Source organism: Sminthopsis crassicaudata, chromosome 2 (genome assembly GCF_048593235.1).
Source record: "Sminthopsis crassicaudata isolate SCR6 chromosome 2, ASM4859323v1, whole genome shotgun sequence".
Taxonomy (NCBI): domain Eukaryota; kingdom Metazoa; phylum Chordata; class Mammalia; order Dasyuromorphia; family Dasyuridae; genus Sminthopsis; species Sminthopsis crassicaudata.
The window spans coordinates 534,817,512-534,839,858 of NC_133618.1; the positions used below are offsets into that span (position 1 = coordinate 534,817,512).

The following is a 22,347-nucleotide window of genomic DNA, read 5'->3' on the forward strand; positions in this document are numbered from 1 at the left end:
CAGTTATTAACCCTTGTGGTAAATTTTCTTTCAAAAGCCACTCTTCCAAGGGATTCCAAGTTATTAAGCATTCTATTATAAATTGAGCCTTAGTATCATAGAGATTGGACAGCTAGATGGCACAGTGGTAGAGTGTTGGGTCTGGAGTCAGAAAGGCTTATATTCCTGAATTCAGATCTGACCTCAGATTTAGTAGCTGTGTGATCCTGGGCAAGTCACTTCATCCTGTTTGCCTCAGTTTCCTCATCTGTCAAATGAATTGGAAAAGGAAATGGCAAATCACTCTAATCTTCGACAAGAAACCCAATAAAAGGGGGTCATGGGACTCAGATGTGCCTGAAAAACAACAATATCATGGAAGTTGCAAGATTTTTTTTTTTAAGCTTTTTATTTTTTGAAACATATGCATGAACAATTCCTCAACATTAGTCCTTGCAAAACCTTTATGTTCTAATTTCCCCCTCATTCCCCGTGCCCTCTCCTAGATGGTAAGTAGTCTAATACATGTTAAACATAGTAGAAATATATGTTAAATCCAATTTATGCATACATATTTATACAATTATCTTGCCGCACAAGAAAAATCAAATCAAACCAGTTAGAGAGAGAAGCAAAATAAAATGCAAGCAAGCAACAACAAAAAGAGTGACACACTCAATTTTCACAGTTCTCTCTCTGGGTGTAGATGGTTCTCTTCATGACTGAACAATTGGAGCAGGTTTGACTCATCTCATTGTTTTTTTTTTTTTTTTTTTAAATTTAATTTAATTTAATTTAATTTAATTTTTTTTAAAATATATTACAGTATAATTTAGATACAATATATGTGTGTAGAACCGAATTTTTTGTTGCACAGGAAGAATTGGATTCAGAAGGTAAAAATAACAGTTTACATTCATTTCCCAGTGTTCCTTTTCTGGATGTAGCTGGTTCTGTCCATCATTAATCAATTGGAATTGGATTAGTTCTTCTCTATGTTGAAGAAATCCACTTCCATCAGCATACATCCTCGTACAGTATCATTGTTGAAGTGTATAATGATCTCCTAGTTCTGCTCATTTCACTCAGCATCAGTTCATGTAAGTCTCTCCAAGCCTCTCTGTATTCCTACTGTTGGTCATTTCTTATAGAACAATAATATTCCATAACATTCATATACCATAGTTTACCCAACCATTCTCCAATTGATGGACATCCATTCATCTTCCAGCTTCTAGCCACTATGAAAAGGGCTGCCACAAACATTTTGGCACATACAGGACCCTTTCCCTTCTCTAGTAGTTCCTTGGGGTATAAGCCCAGTAGTAGTATGGCTGGGTCAAAGGGTATGCACATTTTGATAACTTTTTGGGCATAATTCCAGATTGCTCTCCAGAATGGTTGGATTCTTTCACAACTCCACCAACAATGCATCAGTGTCCCAGTTTTCCCACAGCCCCTCCAACATTCATCGTTATTTGTTCCTGTCATCTTAGCCAATCTGACAGGTGTGTAATGATACCTCAGAGTTGTCTTAATTTGCATTTCTCTGATCAATAGTGATTTGGAACACTCTTTCATATGAGTGGAAATAGTTTTAATTTCATCATCTGAAAATTGCCTGTTCATATCCTTTGACCATTTATCAATTGGAGAATGGCTTGATTTCTTATAAATTAAAGTCAATTCTCTGTATATTTTGGAGAGACTCATCTCATTGTTGACGAGAACCATCAGAATTATCATTGCATGATCATGTTGTCATGTATGAGGATCTCCTGGTTTTGCTCATTTCACTTAGCACCAGTTCATATAAAGGAGATTCTTTAAAAATAATAAAGGACTGCTTTCTAACTCCAGGGAACATTCTTTCCCCCAACTCTTCAATTCCCCTCACTCCCCTTCTTAGCTACCTCCAGGGGAAAAAAAAAAAAACACAAACTACCCCAACCCCAACAACAAAGAAACAAAAATCCCTTAGAGATAAAACATGACATTGTGGGAAAGCCCACTGGCTATGGAGTCTTAGATGCTGAGGTCAAATTCAGGTTCTGGCCCCTGGACAGCTGTTGCTTTGGGGACAGTTATTTCAACTCTTCAGACTTTTTTACAGTTGTAAAACAGTAATAGTTGCACCACTAACTCAATGACAAGATAATAAATCTCCTGAAGTGAACACCAAGTATAACTGTAGTGACCCATTCTGACAGCAGAGAAGAGATGAGAAAACTGTTCCTTCCACTGAAGATTTGGGAAACTACTGATGGGGGACTGTTGTTACTTTTTGGTTGGGTATATCAGGAAATTAAGTGTTTTTTTTTTTTTTTTTTTTTTTTTTTTTTTTTTTTAATTACTCAAAACCTTTTTTAAAAAAAAAACAATTTGCCTCAAAAAGCCAGGATTATAACTCTAGAGCTACAAGGAACCTTAAATAGCATCCAATTCTATCCTTTCATTTTATAAACGATAAAATTAAGATTCCTCAAGTAGCATTTTACAGTGAGTAAATAGCACAACCTGGGCCCCCACCCAGACTTCCTGTTTCAAGTTACCTGTTAGAGAGAGAGGGTGAGAAGAGAAGACTATAGCTAACCAGAAAAATTGGGAATTGTTTTACATTTGGCATTGGCATTGGCATTGGCATGTAGTTACACACTTTTACTTTGTTACACATTGGAGAGGAAACAAGAATACAGAAAAAAGTTATCTATCAGAAGTAATTCTATTGGGTAGTTTTTTGGGGGGGAGTTTTAATCCAAATCCTTTCTTGATGTCAGGAAAAAGTTTGTTTCTTATGGTGGTCTTCCTAGTAAATATGGGTCTTCCTTTTGAACATTATGAACCTCAAGCGTTGAAGAGATGTCATGATATTTAGGACACAAAGTATGCAAGTATATTTTGTATACTAAGTAGCCAAATTATAATAAATTATGTGCTCTTTCTTTTCCTGGAGAAAGTTGCTTTGGGATGATTGGTACATAGGGGAAGATCATGGAAGAAAGGAAGGAAAGAGGTTAGGAGCTGTTTTCTTTATGGATAAGAAGCAGGAAACTCAATTGGTTTTGCGTAGGAAGATTTCCCAAACCCCAGCTGATTTCTCAGCCAGAGTAAGTAGAATTTAGCTGGGTAATAGATCATAAAATCTTGCTGAAGTCATTTTTACCCTTTGGGTAATCAGATGATGTTGGGCATCATACCAGGCCCTGCAGGAATTGAAACACAGAATTATATAGAGAAGATTGGATTCCTGCTTTCAGGGAGACTACAGCCTTAATCCTGTGGCCTTTCTTTGTTCTTTTCTCTGAAGGATGTGGGGAAGGGGAACACTTTTCATTTTTTATTAAACCATTAAGCCCCTGACACTGACCAGTTGTGTTCAAAGATTACTTTGGCTTGCCAAAGGAAGTTGGCAATGGGGAAGAACCTTTCATCCACAAGTGAGTGCTTTAATTGCAGGCTAGGTCATGGCCAGCTGGAAAACTTTGAAGTGCTCTTTCTGTCTTCCCAAAGAGAAGGTGGTGTAGGCAGCAGCAGCAGCTGCCAGAGGCCCCATTGAGGTTGGTCAGGTATGGCTGGGCCATGTCTCTGTTTAATGAAGAGCTTACTTAGTCTTATGTCGGTATGTCAACACTTAGTACCTCCTATTTCTACTATCACCTCTTCTCACCCTGAGTTTGCCCACAAATAGACATTTCTCAAACCACGGGCCACTGGCATGTGTTATTGGCAGGAACACTAGAGTTTGGATAACAGCACCTGCAGTCCTCTGTATCTTTTTCCTTTTTCTCTCCACCTACCAAAGGATGAAGACCTAAATTAAGAATAACATAGTTGGAATCATTGCTAAGAAGTGTTCTAGTTTGAACAGGATTGTTGGTACAGGCCAAATCTGAAGAGAAAACTGTATTTTCCCTTCTTTCTTCCTCTCTTCCCTCCCTCCCTTTTTTTTTTTTCCTCTTCCTCCCCCCAAGATCTTTTTCATGCGGAGATTGCTTTGTAAAAGAAAAGAAATGTGTCCAATTTGAATAAGGTTCTAGGAATGTTATATTTCTTTGTTTTCCCCTGGTTGAGAATTAAATGAGAATGTGGGGAAAATGATTCTCCTACCCTAATCCCATGAAGTCAGAAAAGGTTCCTGGTTGACTGAGGATGAACCAAAGATTGTAGAATGGGCCAATGAGTTTGATCCAGTGTGCCTTTGTGGACAAGTTTTAAATCCATTTTGGGACTATTCCCATGTAGAAGATGTCAGTCTTTCATGTGTTAATTTTAGGGTATTAATTACCAAGGAAAATGGATTTCACAGATTGGAAATAATAGTCAGGTTAAAGTGATTAAAAAGGCAGATAGGTGGTACAGTAGATAGAGTGCCAAGTCTGGAGTCATAAAGACCTGACTTAAATGCTGGTCTCGGATACTTAGTAGATGTATGGCCCTCTGCAAGTCCCTTCATCCTGTTTGCCTCAGTTTCCTCATCTGTAAAATAAACTAGAGAAGAAAATGAAAAACTACTCTATCATCTTTACCAAGTAAACCCCAATTGGGATTACAAATAGTTGAACATGACTGAAATGACTAAAACAATAACAAAATGATAAAGTTTATTTAAAAGAAAACCTTGAAGATTAGGCTATACTAAGTACCTAAAGTGGACCTCCTCAGTAACTAAAATCCCTTTAGATCTAATTACCATCATTCTCCCTAGGACTGGAGGGTCTGTTTCTTTATGGTTCAAAGACATGAACTAACATGTAAGAGAAGAGAAAGACCAGAAGCAGCATCTGGTTAGAGCAGGAAGGGCAATAATAGGGAATAGGTCATCTCAAAGGCAAGTGCCTGTTTAGGACTTGAAAACTTTTAAGGTAAACTCATTTAATTTTATCCTGTAGTTTTATCTTGACACTCTGATCAGTAGAGATGGTCAGACCTACGGGAAGGGGAGGGGACTGAGGAGAAAGCTTAATATATATTTGTTGAATTGAATCTATATTGTTGAATTCCCTCTGATAAGTACTTTTAAAGTTAATTCTTGGTCCAGTTCCCTGAAGTAGGCACCAAATTAAAAGTGAAGTCGGAAAGGCTTAGGAGTTGTCCATCAATAGAAGCAAAAACTTTCCCACTAGTTTGATTAAATAAGTATTGCTCGATGGCCCAGTGGAGATTGTATGAAAGACCAGAATCAGTGGGTCAGAGTTCAAATCTAGTTTTAGATGCTTACTAGCCCTGGGCAAATTATTTAATCTCTGTTTCAATTTCCTATTGTTCCAGAGGTACTGGGATGGTTTTTAAATTTTAAATTTTTTAATCTAAAGGGGAAAAAAAAAATCTCAGTAGAATTTAAGGTTGGGCTTTTTTTTTGAGGAGGAGGGGTGAGAAAAGAAGAGGAAAGAGAATGTATAAGGGTGTGTTGGAGAGTTCTTGCTATCATGCCATATTGATGGTCATGTGTTTTGCCTATATGGAAAGGTCACCCTTGGCAATCATCATGATTGCCAGGCTCCTTGGTAACAGTACCAAGAAATGTTTCTGTATTATTTTCCAGTTTGAGACCTTGAGTAGATCTACCTAAGTACAACCCCTGCATGTTCTTGTAAAACAATAGAATGTCTTTGATAAGAAATCTGAACCCAAAAAAAATGTAGGAATGTAGGTTGGGAAATCCTAGTGATTGGACTTAGTCTATTGACTTGTTTGGTTTTCTGAATATAAACATCTCAATCAATCATCTCTCAAGTTCCTTCCACACTGAACCCCTGTTACTGATATCCTCCCTCTAACTAATCTTGGGTGAGCTCGAAAGGAAAAAAGGGTTGCAATTGCTTGTCAAAAGAGAAAGCAGTTTTACATTGTGGTTGGGAACCTGGAATTAGTCCTGACTGTGACATTTTCTTGACTGATTGATGCTCCCAAGTTGATGTGTGAAACTTAATGTGATCTCTTTTTGTTTTCAGACAGAGATTGCTAAGAGACTGAACACAATTTTAGCTCAGATCATGCCTTTTCTGTCGCAAGAGGTAAGATATGTGATCTTCCCTTTTCTCTCCTGGTTTTTAAAAACATCTGTGAATTTCTAAGTCACTGTTCTTTATTGGCTGCAGAAAGTATTCTTTTGAGTTTAATATAATGTTAATCTGAAGAGTCCCCAGCAGTTTCAAAGGACAGGCAAACCCAAAAGTGCATGTTTTTTATATCACTGGGTTAAATGGGCCCCCTCCTGCCATCGAATAGAGGTAGTTCTACTGCCTATGCTCTCCCTAGTTAATTCACTAAACTTGGTATATAGCAAACTGGGGCATTTGGCTGCCTTGCTTTGTACCCTGCCAGTTCCAGCCCTACTCACTGTTAAGATGAGAGAGAGAGAGAGAATGTGTCTCTGTGTCAGTTTTCTTATAACAATGAAGGAATTCCATTAGATGGTTTTTATAGTCTCTTCCTAGTTGTAAATTCCTGTCATCTCTGTGAGAAAAAATTAATTGAACAAGCATCTTTAATAAATGGTCAGCCTAAGTCAAGGAGAGCATGTGGACCCCACTTGTCTTGATGCTTAGCTTTATAAAAGTGCTTTCATTTGGATAGGACCATAAGATCCTGGGTTTTTGGTAGGAAGGAATCTTAGAGGTCATCTTATCCAACCCATTTTACACATGAGGAAACCAAGGCACAGAGATCAAGTAACTTACTAAAGGTCACTTAAATTGTTAGTGGAAGAGCAGGACTTCAATTCAAGTGTTCTTGACTTTTACTGATTAGTTTGGTGGGGAGAGCAGTTAGTCCTCATGTTCTGTTTTCATTCTATCCTGGTTGTTTTGGGGGGAGGGCTTATGTATACTTTATTATCAATTATTAGGAATATTCCCATGTGGTTGGTGTTTGAAACTTTGACTAATTGGTATTTCAGTCCCAAGTTTTGCTGGATTGCTGAGCTTTGGGGGACACCCTTCCTTAGATAAGCTGTACTACATAGGATTGGGGCTTAAAAGCAAGTACCCTTCCTCCTCCTTCCAACTCATATTTACCCTCTGGCCTCAAAAGTTAGCACACCTGAAAAGATAGTTGGGAACATTCCTTTTTAAGGCTCAGCCAAGCACTTCCCAGGTCTCCCCCCTCCCCCCTCCTGCAACTAATGAGTGCCTGTAGAGGCTGAGTATCCCAACCCACTCCTGGCACTAGAGTCAGAATGGTATGAATTTAAAGCCTTATTTCAGATCACCCTGGCAGATCATTTTACGTCTTCATCTATAAAATTATCCCTATAGTGATAGCAGCCCCTGTCTTACAGGGTTGTTCTGAATAGTAGTATCAGACTCAAATAAAAACAGATCCTGTGATCCACATACTGGCTTAAAAATCACAAATTAATGTATTATCTATGTTGTATTGATTTTCATTTATGTTAAACATTTCCCAATTCTGGGCCTGGCTAGGAGTCTGATACCCCTTATCCTGAGGATCAAATGAGATAACATTCTCAAAATACTTAAAAGTACTGCTTGTTGTGGTGGTTGTCTTATCTGGAAAGTGAAGAAATTGAACAAACAATGTATCCAGTCCCCTTCTAGTTTTCAGTCCTACTGGACTGCTTCATGATCCAATCCACGACATGGATTTCTTCTGTCTTGTCAGTGTATGATCTACTGCCTTATATGGTGAACTACTTTTCATTTTCATACATATGGGTGGTAGGTAGAGAAGAGTATGTTTTGGGTGAGTGTTTGGGAGATGAGTGAATTCTATGTTGTTTTATCTCAGATTCTCTTACCTTAAATTTTTTTTTTTTAAGAATTTCAATATTAATTGGATTTTTTGTAACATTGCATTTTTAATTTGTGCATTTAAAAATATTTTTATGAAAAGTCCATCAGCTTCACCAGACTGACAAAGGATCCATGACACATATAAGAAAAGTTAGAAAACCTTGCTCTGTAAGTTTGAAAAAAGAGATAAATATGTGAGCAGAATGAGCATTTTAATAATGATGTTTTTAAGCTTTTTTTTTTTTTTTTTTTTTTTTAAGTAAGGCATTATTGGAGGAACAATGGTGGTCTTTGAAACTTTGGTGTTCAAATCATGATTCAGAATTCTTCCTGTAATTTGTAGGGAGCATCTAATATTCTAAAGCTTGTTTAACTGAATGTGTGCACACCCTTGTTTCCTTTAGCATCAACAGCAAGTTGCCCAGGCTGTGGAACGAGCCAAGCAGGTGACCATGACGGAATTGAATGCCATCATCGGGGTACGTGGACTCCCCAATCTGCCTCTCACCGTGTGTATATCCCTTTTATTCCTCTCATTTACCATAATCAGAGATGAACCCTGAACTCAGTTGGTCTCAAAGAATGGTGGCTTTATTTGATCCTCCTTCTGAACATCACTGGGGATTTCCTAATAGGTTTTCCAAATTATTCCTGGGAGGTAGTTGAAAGCCGCTCTTGCCTCTGAATTTCTCATTTGGTGTTACTGTCAGCCTGCAAAAGAACAAAATTGGTTCTTCATGTCCCTCCTTCCTCTGCATCAAGGTTCCATGACTTAGAATGGAAGGAAAGGAACCTGTAGTTATCTTTTTTGACCAACCAAGACACATACATGGCAAAAACTGTTGTATAGTGGGGCCTAAAGGAGTAGTTCTCAAGAATCCTCCTGCTTTTGGGAGTCAGGGAGCGTATAATGGTATTTCTCTAGATAAAGTTCACCCTTCTTTTAGCCACCTGGGATCAGAACTATCTCTGTTGTTTGAACTGTGCTGTGAAACATTGGTTTTTGCTTTGATAACCCATGCATTGAGTGGCCTCTGTCAATGTTGGTTATATTGTGGCCATGAGCTGACTCATCTGGCACAGAAGATCCTTTGAATCTTAAAATTGAACCTGGTTTATACATGTATACCTTTCTGTGCTACATGAGCTGCTCGGTGTGGGGGGAGGGTGAATCTTCACCTATTGGATTAATTGGATTTCTGTATTATCTTTCCTGCTTCCTATCTAACTACAAAGGTTATTTAGACTGCTCACTCCAAAAAAGCAAAAAACAAAAACAAAAAAAACATTTCCCCTCTTCCCCCCTCCCCCAGGCAATTGGGGTTAAGTGACTTGCCCAGGGTCTCACAGCTAGGAAGTGTTAAGTGTTTGAGTAAATTTGAACTCAGGTCCTCTTGGCTTTAGGGCTGGTGCTCTATCCACTAGCTGCCCCAATTTCCCCTCTTTTCTGCAGTTTATAAGGGTAGGGAATGGATCTGTTTTGGTATAAGGAACTTCTGGATAAAGGAGCTTCTTCTACCAAGAACGTGGCACCTTTTGTGCAAATTAGAGTGCCTAGGGACCATGAAATTAAGTGATTTGCCCAAAGTCTCAATTAGGATATTTTAATGGTAGAATTTGACCCCAGGATTCCTGGTTTTAAGGCTGGGTTTCTACCAATTTACCTTACTGATTTATGTTCAGTCTTTATTTCAAGGAGAAAAAAGGACTAACTGTAAAAAGCACTGCACCTGATGTAGTACACTTGAGTTTTTGTTCTGCCTTTGCCACTAAATTAATATGTGACTTTTTTTTTTTTTTTTGAAAAGTTACTGGACTGACTTCTGGGCATCATTGTCCCGATCTACAAAATGAGAACTTTGGGCCCAGTGACCTCCTAAGACCTTTTCTAGCTCTCAGAGACTACATTTCAATTTATAACATACTGTAATAATGAACTCTATACTTTGGAGATTTGCAAAATTCTTTAAAACCATCTCATGACAGAGGCCTGATATAAGTATTATTATTCCTATCTGATGGATGAGAATACAGATGTTCTAAGTGGTTAAGTATCTTGTCCATGATCATAGAAATAGCAAATATCTGTGGGAGGATTCAAACCAAGGTCTCCAAGTAATATTCTTTCTGCTCCATTTTCTCTCTTACTAACTTTTTTATCTTAACTGGTTGAATATCTGCTTAGGATAGGAAAATTAAGTCATCACTCCTACTGGGAGTGGTTGTCTGCAAGACCAACGCAACAAGCTTGTACTTCTAGGGTCCATTCTAAAGTTTCTAAATGCTATCAATGAGTGATGGTTAGCCTAGTCTGGAGTCTCCTAGTACTGGGGCTAGGGTAAATATTCACCCTTTTGATTATCATGTAGGAGGATGGACAGATATTTGAGTCAACAAAGTGAAGGCCTAAGAACTCAGGAAACCCAAGAATGTGAGAAAATACTTAAGACTTCCTAGACTTTACACTTAACAGACATAACATCAAAAAAGCATAAACTGTTAACCATAGAAGGGACTTAGGAAAAAGACTGACCCCTCTCCCCCCCAACCTTATTTACAGAGGTCAAAGCTGGGCCCAGAGAAGGGAGATGGTTTGCCTGGTTCCACCCAGTGTGTTAATGGCAAGGCTAGGATTAGAACACTAAGTCTTGGGACATCCAGCTGACCCCAGAATGATGTGTTTGCATAATGCATTCTCTCTCTATTTAGCATCAAGCACTGAAATGTAAGGGGAGAAGGATGTTTTGGGAACTGATTGGGCAGGGGTTCTGGAGTGGTGTGATTCCACTATCAGATCTCCTAAATACTCCCTCTGTTTCTGTAATAGCAAGCCTGCTCCTTGTTTCTGCCCTCTATCAGTGTAGTCACACCTTCTCACGGGGTCTCTCTCTCTCCATTCATCCCTTCTTTCCCCAAACTGCCTTAACTTTTGATCCTTCTTTCCTCTCTTATTTCATCTTTGGAATATGGACAGCCTGATGAATATTACTTATTTTAAAAAAGAACAGAGTCAAATTGAAGGAATACTGTATGCTTTGATTAGCTGAGCTTCCTTTAAGTAGTATTTAGGAAGCTACAAGTTAGGTCAAGGCAGCTAGAGGCAGATATTGGAATTCAATTAAGCCAACGAGTGGGGCCTGTGACCCCCATTTTCAAGGTAATTGCTTCTCCGGCTCTGTCTGAATGCAGCCATAGTCCTGTCATTAAGCAGGCAGCCATTTAATCGCTCCTTCTGACAGAGTCTCACAAGGCAGGAATTACGGGCAGAGGAGGCCTGCCTGAGCTGAGGAGGCTGTGCTTGACTGCACTCCAGCAAAGGAGAGCTAATCCAGTCAAGCCGTTCTTTATCTCTCCTAGAAGAAGCCCGAGACCCAGCAGCTACTACACTGAAGATATTTGAAGCTCATCGGCTGCTGAGGAGCGAGATAGAAAGCAGGGAGTGGGGAAGGTAGATAGCAAAAGTATTGGCTTAATAGTGCAAGGGCAGATGGTTCCAGGAGGCAAAAACCCTAAGCAGAGCAGTGAGAAACCCGTGGGGGCTGGCCAGTCTAGAGGGCGAGTTCCTTTTATTGCTGCTCTGGCTTTCGAGGGAGGGGCCTCTCTTGGGAAGCAGGAGTGGGAGGAAGGGCAAAGGGCTCTCAGCCCTACCCACTTTGCCCAGTTCACATGTGACTAGTGTCCTAAGAACAAATCTGGGGCCAGAAGATTGCATCTGTTCCAGTTAACTGGGGGTGGTGGGGCAGGCTCGGCTGGTGGCAGCGAGCAGTAGCTCCACCTTTCCTGAGCCCTAGCTCCCCACCCTTTCCACGGGAGGTCAGAGTCTGGGGGCGGTGGGGGGAGTTTGAGGAGACAATCCATCCTTGGCTAGTGACTTAAAGGCCGGGCTTGTATTTCCAGAAGTGGGTTAGAGACCCTGCCAACTTATTTGTAATCCAGCCTCTGAGTTTACTTTTAACTTTCTGGTCACAGTTCCTGGGATACTCACAAATGAAACTTCTTTTCCCTCCATCCTGATTCCTAGTCTCAGAGACACCCTCCTGGATGATGACTCTGTAGTATCACTAGACTTTGTGATATAGGTTAAGAATTCCCACTGTAGAGTATCACTTTTTAAAGAAGCAGAGACCAACTCCTAATTCAGGTTATTGGCCCTCCTCTGAGTCTAGGGCCTGGATAATACAGATCATTATTAAAGATTGCAATGAGGTGGATCCAGTTGATTAAATTTTATTTATTTATTTTTTAAGCACAAATAAACAAGTTGAAAGTGAGAGTTGTTTATTCAAAAATGTTGAATAGGAAAGAAGGGCCCCTGTCACCCAGACTGGGAGTCAGTAATCTTTCTTCTTTTCCTTTGAGGTCAAGAACTGTTAATTTTATGCATCTAGGACATTGTCTTTGGCTCTCCTGTGAAATAGAGCCCTTGATTTGGTCAGACTCTGGAAATGATTAGACTACTTTACTAAATTTAACCCAAGTGGTGAACTTAAAGTGGTGAAGCATTAAATCTGTTAACAAAGGCATGAAGCATGATGTACATAATCCCATTAAACACTCTACATGCAAGATCTTCCCGCCAGAACTTTGTCAATTGCAGTGTCTTCTTCTCTTGAACCCCATTTCTTTGGCTTCTTCACAGAAGATCGAGGAGGGAAAATGTGTCTGCTTTGTGAGGGCAGTGCTTCCTGGGATCTCTTTTGTTTGCAGTGAAACAGGGACTCTGACGGCAGTGCCCGATCTCTAACTGACATTTCCTCCCATTTGGGGCCAAAATGCCTGGACGGTTTCCATTTTCTTTTGCAGTATCTTTATTGTCTTGTAGGAAAATCCTGGTGTTCTGAGCATTAGGGGAAACTGGATCCTAGGAGCTACAAAATGGCTAAGGGCAGAGCCTTTTGCAGTTATTGAAGTGATTTATCCTAGTGTGCTGGAAAAGCTTCCCAGCTCTTGAAAACATGACCATGTCCTGCTCCTTACTTAGCCAGCTCTGCAGCATGGTGTTCAAGTCAGGGACATCTTTCAGACCTGAGTTTGGGAGAGACCTGGCTTCACTTGCAGTGAAGAGGCCCTGATGAAGATGGACATTGACGATCTTGGAAGCAAATTTCTTTACAGCCCTTACTATGTGGCAAGTAAGATGGTTCAGCCTGTCATTTGCCTACCTCCTAATCCAGAGCTTTTGGAAGGTTACATTCTCAAAGAAGGCAAGTTCTTGGGAGAGGTCCCAGCCAAGAGAGAACTTTGATCCAGTTTCTTACCTGTTAAGTGCTACCAACTCACTGTTAAAGGGAAAGGAGGGGCCGCACCTGGGTGGTGGGAAGGCTAGAGTATGAATCGGGCTAAACAAGATCTGAAATCAAAGAGTTAACAACAATGCCTTTTCAGCCTCTGAAAGACAAGGCAGAATTGACTCTCCCACCAGCCATCTGCCCGACTCCTACCTTTTATGTGGTCCTGCTTCAATGAGAAGTTTTCAGTTTTTGAATTTTTGTATGCACTTTGTATGAATTCTTTGCTTGACCCTGCCATCTCTTAGTCATATTTAAATTCTGTGTGGACAAATTCTGACTCCGTAGTCTGGATACAATAACTTCTAAATCTCTTGTAGTGCTAAATCTTATCTGCCTCTCGTGGGTCTCTGCTACATGTGGGCAATTGAAACAATCCACTTTGTGTCTGCTACCTTTAATTACACTGGCCTCCTTAGACATATGAAGACAATACTGATATTAAAATATTTGGTAATGTGAAGGGGTCACATACTCTTTGTTTCTGAAATGTGCTGGTCTTAAAAAAAACAAAACTTCTCCCAAAACAGCTCTTACCCTTCCCCCCCCCCCAAAGAATATGCTTATGTTTATGATCTTCCCTGATTGAAGATCATAGCTGTAATTAGAAGTGGAGAAAGTTTCCCGCACATTCAAAAACTACAGTATTCATCATAGTCATTCCTTAGATGTGCTAGGAATTCCATTTTATGTGTCAGAATGGCCTAGGATTCAAACCCACAGTTCTGTCTTTTTGTGGTAGGAAGAGAGAGTGAATGGTCAGGGGTACAAGGGAAAAGTGGAAGGATGAAGGTGCTATTCGGCAAAGCATCTGGTTCCCATTAAAGAAGCTGAATTCCTGATTTGAAATATGGTGTGTGCGTGTGTGGCTTTGGGGGAGGGGAGGGAGAGGTGAAAGGGTTACCAGAGTGTTTTGGTATGGGGAAGATCACATAGTTTAGCAAAACTGTCCCGTTTTTGTTGTTATTGTTGTTTGTAATGGAGCCACACTTTCAACCAACTTAGACTAAGCAATAGAGATATCAGTCTAAAACCTCTCTAAATTAAAACCAGGCCAGAAAAGAAAAGATGGCTACTGATCTTGTACCTTCTGCCCTTCTTGAATAAATGAAGTTTGATCATCTTTCTAGAGGCAGCAAAATGTAGTGGAAAAGTTTATTAAGTTCAAAGTTGAAAGCAAAAGGTTCATATCCTGCCTCCAATACTTAATGGTTATAGGATATAATCATAGACAAATAATTTAACTTTGGGTCTCAGTTTCATCATTTCCCAAGTGGGAAAAATAACCAGTAAGATTTATTTTCTTAGATTGTTGTGAAGAAAACTAAATATGAGGGGGCTATAAAATATATTGGTAAATTTGAAAGCATTTCTTGGAAAACAGTTATTATTGTGTTGGATTAAGGAAAGAATTATGTAGATATAAAATGGCATCATTCTATTCTACCCTCATCTGCATTAAAAATGTCCCATGTGAAAAATGAATTGAAAAGTCAAAGTCCCATCCCTTTTGGAGAGTATATGGACTTAATTCAGCTTCTTCCATTGACAGACTGAAGGAAAAAAGTGAGCCTACTATCTAATATTGAACTAATTCTGGTATTAAATTTAGACCAATAAAAAACAAAAACATTTAAATTATACATAAATAAGAAAGTTCTTGTGCTAGCATGGCTGAAGTTACATTTAAACAGTAGCTACAAATCAAGGGTATCCCTTAACTGTTTTCTAATTAGTTAAGGAAAGCTTCCTGGAAGAGGTGGGCTTACATACTAATGATCTCAGATTGCAGAGCTTTTGACCTCTTCATTGCATTTCATCAGAATATCTGTGAGTCTGCACATGAAGAGATGGAGGTTCAAAATCATAGGCTTATAGTCAAGTGGCCAAATTGAGATTTGTACAAAGATTTTCCTACTCTAAGACTGGTGCTATTCTTTGCTATGGTAGCAGCCTTACCATCTTCTGCTTTATGCTCTTCCTCCCTAATTCCAGGTATCAATTCAGCATGATTTGTGAAAGTCTTTCCCATTAACAGCTTGTGCAAGTTACTTGTAATCAGGGATTGCTTCATTCATTGTATTTGTAATCTGCAACACATAGTGCAGTATTCTGGCCCATGGTATGCAATTAGTAAAGATTTAATTGATTGAATGATGATTAATGTCCTGAGTTCAAATCCGACCTCAGACCCTGACTAGCTGTGTGATCCTTGCCAAGTCACTTAACCCTTTCTGCTTCAGTTTCTCATCTGTAAAATGAGCTGGAAAAGGAAATGAAAAACCACTCTAGGATATCTGCCAAAAAAACAAAAAACAAATGGGGTCACAAAGAACACAACTTGAAAAGACTCAACAACAACAAAAAGATATGGAAATGTTTGGGAACATGTGGCATGTGGATATGTCCAACTACTCGTTTTTTAAGGGCTTACTTTGATTAAAATCTTACAGTTCAGTGCTGGGGACAGACAAAAAACAAGTCATGTTCTTCATGGGAGTTTGCATTTAAGGGGAAGGCAGAACATGTTAAAAAAGAGATTGTTTTCAGGTCTGGAAATAACAAGAAAGGCTTTTGATAGGAGGCAGTACCTGAGCTGTGCTCTGGGTACTAAATATTCTAAAAGGTGGAGGAGAAGGGGGATCAATCGAGATGGAGGCAGGTTTTATGGCATAAAGTTAGGAGTCAGAATATAGAGTTCAGGAAATAGCTAATTGGCTAGTTTGGGCACAATGCGGAATGTATGAAGGGGACTAATAAGAAATTAATCTGGAAAGACAGTTTGGAATCAACTTGAAGAGGGCATTAATTAAATCCCAAATTGAGGTGTTTATAATTTATAATTTTGAATAGGAAAAAAAGTGACATGGTCAGATCTGTGCCTAAGGAAGTTAACGCAGAAGCTTAAGGCTTATGATAAGTTGGAATTGGAACTGCAAGTTGGAAAAATCATTGGAGAAAAAATAAAATCTCCCATTCTTGATCCTAGAAATTACTGTTGTCAGATACCTGAACCACTGGAATCTTAAACCATCCTCTTACATGTACTATGGAAATTTTTTAATGAGTTGGGAAAAGGGGGCAGTATATCAGTGGCCCATCAGGATACCATCCCACAGTTAAAAATCCCAGCCGGACAAGAATTCAATACATGACCACCTGAACACTGTTCTCTTCCTCCGCTCTCACTCCTTTCTTTCCCACCAACATTAAAAATCTCTTGAAAGAGAAGAGCTCTGGGCAGATTATCATTAATACCATCTCTTTTCCAGGCCCAGGCTGATTTTTTTTTGGTCTTTATTCAAAAGGAAGTGCTATGTTGCCTGGTCCACAGGCTGATGAACTGTGGTGTGGTCTTGATGAATAGCAAAGTATGCTGTGATGGTGACTGTCCAAGGGGTTTAGTCACATGGGCATGGGGGCAGGGGATGAATTTCCTTTTTTTTCTTTTTCTTTTTTTCTGAGGCTGGGGTTAAGTGACTTGCCCAGGGTCACACAGCTAGGAAGTGTTAAGTGTCTGAGACCAGATTTGAACTCAGGTCCTCCTGAATTCAGGGCTGGTGCTCTATCTACTGCGGCCACCTAGCTGCCCCAGGGGATACATTTCCAATGAATGTCTTTACCAGAAAGTTTTGTTTTTGTTTTGTTTTTTTGGAGGAGAGAGTGGAGGCAGGAGAGGTTTACTAGGAGATTATACCCAGAGTAGGGTAGGATTAAAATGGTTCCTTCAGGCTATAGGTAGTCATTGTGAATCTAGGCATAGGAGACTACCTTAGTCTCCTAATAACTGTAAGTTCTCATTCTGGCCTTTTAGACATCAATCTTTCCAGGCCACAAAAACTCCAGGGTCACAGGAACTGGGGCTTTCCTAAGAATGTTTCAATAAGAATTAAACTACCAACATCATTTTTAAGGCCTAAAAACTAGGAACTGGGATACATTAAAGAGTTAAAATTGAATTCCCTTGAAGTAAGAGGGAGTCCTTGATGAACTCGGTTGTTCTTTTAAAAAGCATGCATTATTTATTGCTGTCTTGGAAACAGGCATTGAAAATACTGTCCTGAATCTATGTGGTGGAGTGTTTATAGAAATCTCTTATCTAAATTGAAGTCCATTAATTCCGGCTGTTCTTTCAGAGAGAGGAATTTGTTGTCTCAGCCTTGGTCAAAGGTTTTGGGTTGTTCTACCCTAACACCCTTACTCCCATCCTGCCATTATGAATGCATGAAACAGGATTTGCCCCTTCTCCACTCACTTGTATTATCATGTTGCCATTCTGATATCTTCCTGTTGCATTACTTTCTCATCAATTTACTTAACCAAGCTGGCTTTATTACAGCAGCAGCAGCTCCAGGCCCAGCACCTCTCCCACGCCACTCATGGCCCCCCTGTCCAGTTGCCGCCTCACCCTTCAGGCCTGCAGCCACCAGGCATCCCTCCAGTCACAGGAAGCAGCTCAGGGCTGCTAGCACTTGGTGCCCTTGGCAGTCAGGCTCACTTGACTGTGAAAGATGAGAAAAACCATCATGAGCTGGATCATAGAGGTAAGTCCTGGGATGGGAAGGGGAGAGAAAGAGGAGAAAGGAAGGTTGCATTAGGAGTTAAGTCCTGTTGTGGGGCTGGAAGGAACCACAGTTTGGATTATTTAGCTGTTAAGAATAGTCTGTCGCACGCATACATCCCCCCCTTTATTTTATTTTATTTTTTTTAAGACTGGCAAGACAGTAAAGTAATTAAAATCATGTGTGAGCTTGACTTTTCTTATTCCAAAAAAAACATACCTTCTCTTCTTCTGTGCTCAGAAGCAGCTCCTCAGCATATAAGGAACACTCTTTGTTCGTTTGCACATACCTTGACGTTCTCTTGTGGAATTATATCCTCCTTCTTACCTTTGCCCATATAAAACTCATTCATCCATCCATCAAGTTCCGGTGAATGAAGCTTAGCATAAGGACATTGGAGTTGGGGGGCCAGGAAGACTTGAGTTCAAATTCTGACTCAGACATTTACTAACTAGACCAGTTCTTCACCTCTCAATACCTCGATTTGCTTATTTGTAAAATGAGGGGGTTGAACTTAGCCTTCTGATTTATGATTCTGTAAAACTATCTTTTGGGAACTTCCCCACACACACATTAGCAACCCTTAAAATCTTTGTGTTTTTCTGAACCATGACTCTGCTTAGTCATAGAATACAATATAGCTGCAAAGGGTTTACCTGATCCAACCCTTCATCACACAGCTTAATACAATTAAATTTGTATTCACTACTCTGTAACATCTTTGTCATGTCTCCCCAAATACATAATTATTTCTTCAAAGGACAAGGACTTCCTATTATTTTCAGATTAACTTTAAAATGGGGAGAGTAGGGTAAATCCAAGATGGAATAAGAGAGGGGGCATCTTTCTTCCTGGAGAGTGATTCTATAAGTTTTAGTTTTCTCTTGGAGATGTATTTGGTTCTTAGGTCTGTTCATAGCTGCCCCAGCCATCCTTATTTGTTTGTTCCAGTTATTCCTGTAAACACATCCTCTATTCTCTTCCTCTGTACCTTTCACCCCAAAGATGCACACACCCAACCTCCTCAGCTTGCACAGAGCTATTCCTCTTTCCATTCTGGCTAAGACCCAGCAAGAAATTTGGAGGCATGACTAGTTGAGCCTTTTTTTTTTTTTTTTTTTTTTTTTTCTTCCCTTTTTTCCCTCCTGGGCTTTGGAATCATGTGGATTAAAGGGTTAGCAGTGGAATCACAGGGTTTCACAAATATCTTTGTGGAGTGGAGACCAAGCCCTTGGTTTCTCAGTGAACCAGACAGGCTCACAAGAGTTCAATTAGGTGCTGGTCTCCCTCCCCTTCAGGTAGATCAAGGGAGGAAGAGAGTCTTTTAAAGTCCCTTTCTTTGCACACATCCCCACCCTAGCACAAATAATTCTCTAACAGTGACTGGGGCTTGGTTCCTATTCTTTCTTCCCCCTTTCCCTCAGAGTCTAGCGACCCCATTGGCAAAAGCCAATTAAAGCAGTTAAAGGTTAATTTTTTAAACAGAGAAACCTCATAGTGAAGCCATCATTGTGTTAATCTCAAAGGACATAGTGAGCTAGTGCCTGCTACCCTATTAAAACCAGCTCTTCTTTTGCCCTCACCCTTTCTCATTGAACACAGTTAGGTGTCCTGGTTGCCATGTGGTTCATAGTCTTAGGAATGGTCTTGAACTATTCTTTTGCTTCTTATTTTATTTAAATGACATTTTGAGGAGTACTTCTACCTCCTATTCCCCATCTCAGTGATAATGACCCTTGGTTCCTGGTTTGTTCTGAATATACTAGGTGTACTAGGTAAAACATCACTTGCTCTGCCTTCTCTTTCTCTTTAAGAAATTGGTCATTTATATATGTATTTACTCATTAGAATAACTTATCCTTCAAGCCCCAGATCAAATACCACTGAAGCTTTTCTCCATTCTAATAAGATTTGATCTTTCTAACCTCTGAACCCCTATGGTATTTTATTTGCGTACTCCTACCCTTGAAGTTATATCTCCTTGCATCATAGTTTTTTTGTGTATGTGTTTTCTATACTTACTAGTCAATTATAAATTTCTCAGGGTAAGAGGGACTATGATTAAATTTAGTTTTGTATTTCTCATGGTTTCTCCCAAGCAGAGGCTTTCACATTATAGATACACAATAAATATTTGAGTCAATGCATGATGCTGCTACCCTTGGCAACAGACATCCATATTTACCTTATTGAGTGGATAACTTGTATACTCTTTACAAACGAGCTTGCAGATAGCACTGCCTTTCTTGAGCCAGGAAATGTCTGTAATCAGTATCCTACCCCAGTAAACCCCCCCCCAAAAAAAAAAAAAAAAAAACAACAAAACATTAAGATGTCCTCTTAGAACATTTCTTTGAAAAGGCTGTTGATTTCTGTTCTATATTATCTGGGGACTATGATGAAGGGAATGCTAATTCTGCCCCAGAATTTGCTTTGAAAATGGCAATCTTTTGTTTCAGCCCTCATTTTAACCCTTTAGCCACTGGCTCAGTCCAAAGACTCAAATAGCAGGAGGACTACAGTCTATATTTTGTGGCTGGATTAGCTCTGGCTATAGGTTTTCCTACTTTTTGGTGCTTTGCCCAGCTCCTTGGGAGCTATTTAGCTCCTAGGCTTTTCTCTGACCATGTGGGAAGCATGTGAAAAAACCTGTTCCATCCCTGCACCCCCTTCTGTCTGCTCACAGCTCCTTCGTTAGCCTGTTACTGTTATAGGCAGGTATCTTTTCAGTAACCTGGTCTCAGGTCAGAGAATCTGGCCCTTTAGAGCTGGAAGGGACCCCGAGATGCCATTGAGCACAACCTCCACCCAATTTTGTAAATGGAGAAAATAAGACTAAGGGAGTCAAACAAGGTGCCCAGGGTTGAAACTTAATTCTCAAAAGTATAAAACAATTGTTCTGTCTCTTCTTGGTGTGTCTGAGAGTCGGTTGGTCTGGGCTAGTACAAGCACTTGAGCCCAGAAAGATTAATTTTTAAACAGACAATCAGAAAGGCCATTACTATGTCAACCCCCAAGGAACTCAGTGAACTGGGACTGCCACCTATTAATAAGGAGACAAAACAGAGCAGAGTAAAAGGCCAACTCACATTATGTTGGGCTCAGTCTGAACTTGTTTTCTTTTCTCCCCCCTCCCTTCCTTTTATCTTGGATGCACACCCTTGCCTCTGCTTTGGGCTTCGTTTTGGAAAGAGAGAGAATCCAGTGCGGTGAGTGACCTGCATCTGACTTGCCTTGGTGGGGGATGGGCTGGGGGTGGGTGGGGGGTATCCCTGCTGTTTACTTGCTCTGAAAGCTTCAAAGGCCATATTCTGGATTCTCATCCTATTGTTTCTCAAAGGAGAATGCAGCCTATGATTGTCAAGAAAGGGCACATTCCATCCACTTCCCCTACCCTTCTGCTATTCTGCTTAGTTTGGTTGAAGAGAACCTTAGCAAACCCTCATTGTCTTTCCAGGATGCCTTTTAGTGGGTGCCAGCCCTACTAGCGGGAAGGTTCCTTTTAAATCTTTTTGATTACGCTGAGGCCCTGAGATTCCATTTCAAGTGAATAAGCCTCCAGAGTGAGTGCTCTACAGTCTGTGGATAAGGAAAAAAATCCTCCAGTGATTAGCAAAGCTATTTAATTTCTGATCACTGTTCTTTTATCTTGGGCCATCTAATCTGTTGGGATGGCTTTGGTTATTACTTTGTGTTAAGTAGGACTTGGAAGGTCAAGCAGTTAACTAACCATCTAAATAGCATTGGTTGCTGGCAATTGTTTCCTCGGGGAGATTCCCCACCAGCCCCATCCTTTAGAAAAACAAAAAAAAGAACCCTTCATCTCTTGTTTTAGCCATTCTCTGCTCATGTCGGTTCATTTGGTTGTATTTTTTTGAAAATTCATTTTAGCAATCTGGCTGTGTTTGGATTTATCAGCCTTCTCTAAACTGCACCCTTCTTCTCCCTCCTTCCTTCCTCCCCCACTCCACTTCCCTAAGGAGGAAGTAGTGTGGCACACTGGAGAAGTCGCTGGGAGCAGCGAGGTGGCCCAGGAGCCAGGAGATTCTGAGTTCAAATGTGGTCTCGGACATGTGATATTTAGTATCTGTGTGACTCTGGGCAAGTCACTAGCAATCAGGGAATCAGTTCCCTATCTTGGTCACTATTTTGTGGAACACTGATGGGAGTAATTTTATCTCTCTAGTCCTCCAGTTCTGTCTATATAAAAGGGGGAGGCGATAATGCAAGACTGACCACTGCCTCCAAAGACAGTGAAGAGCCCCTGGAGGGACCTGAGAAGCCATCTAGTCCATACTGAGGGCGGGAGGAGGGAGGTGCTCTGGGCAGGCTCAGAGGCAGAGCTGTGTTTGGACCTCAGGCTCACAAACACCAGGTCCCCCGCCCCTTGATTTGTACCAGTGCTTTCTCTTACATGAAATGTGTATGTCAGGGCTGTTTAAGTTCTGACTCTTAGGAAATCCAACTTCATGGCTTTCTTCAAGCCTGCCCTCCCCTCCCCTCCTCTTTCTTAGGAATATTGCTGTTATCATTTTTATTTTGCTTATTTAGTTTTGCTTTGGGCCTCGTGCTCAGTTAAGATGAAAGCTTTCTGTTAAAAAGAAAACCCTTGCCTTACTGAAAACCTTCCTTTGCATGGATCTCCCGTCATCCATGCAGTCCACACACTGAGAGCAGAGAGGCCACAAACGAGCCTTTGGAGGATCAGATGAAGATGAATCAAAATGCCATCTCAGCTGGGGGAGGAGAGAGGGGAGAGCGTGG

General features: G+C 40.3%; 1 protein-coding gene across 13 annotated transcripts in view; it reads left to right on the plus strand.

The window, feature by feature from the left end:
* The window catches only part of TLE3 (TLE family member 3, transcriptional corepressor), a 57,911-nt gene that overhangs the window by 18,165 nt on the left and 17,399 nt on the right, over positions 1–22,347 (plus strand). For 6 of the 13 annotated variants that reach the window (XM_074294675.1, XM_074294677.1, XM_074294678.1 and 3 more), the window contains 4 exons: positions 5,931–5,993; positions 8,138–8,242; positions 17,361–17,565; positions 20,776–20,792. In XM_074294675.1, the coding sequence (XP_074150776.1) occupies positions 5,931–5,993; positions 8,138–8,242; positions 17,361–17,565; positions 20,776–20,792 (390 nt within the window). The remainder of the gene's footprint in view (positions 1–5,930; positions 5,994–8,137; positions 8,243–17,360; positions 17,566–20,775; positions 20,793–22,347) is intronic. The other 7 variants (XM_074294679.1, XM_074294682.1, XM_074294686.1 and 4 more) reach the window with 3 other exon arrangements.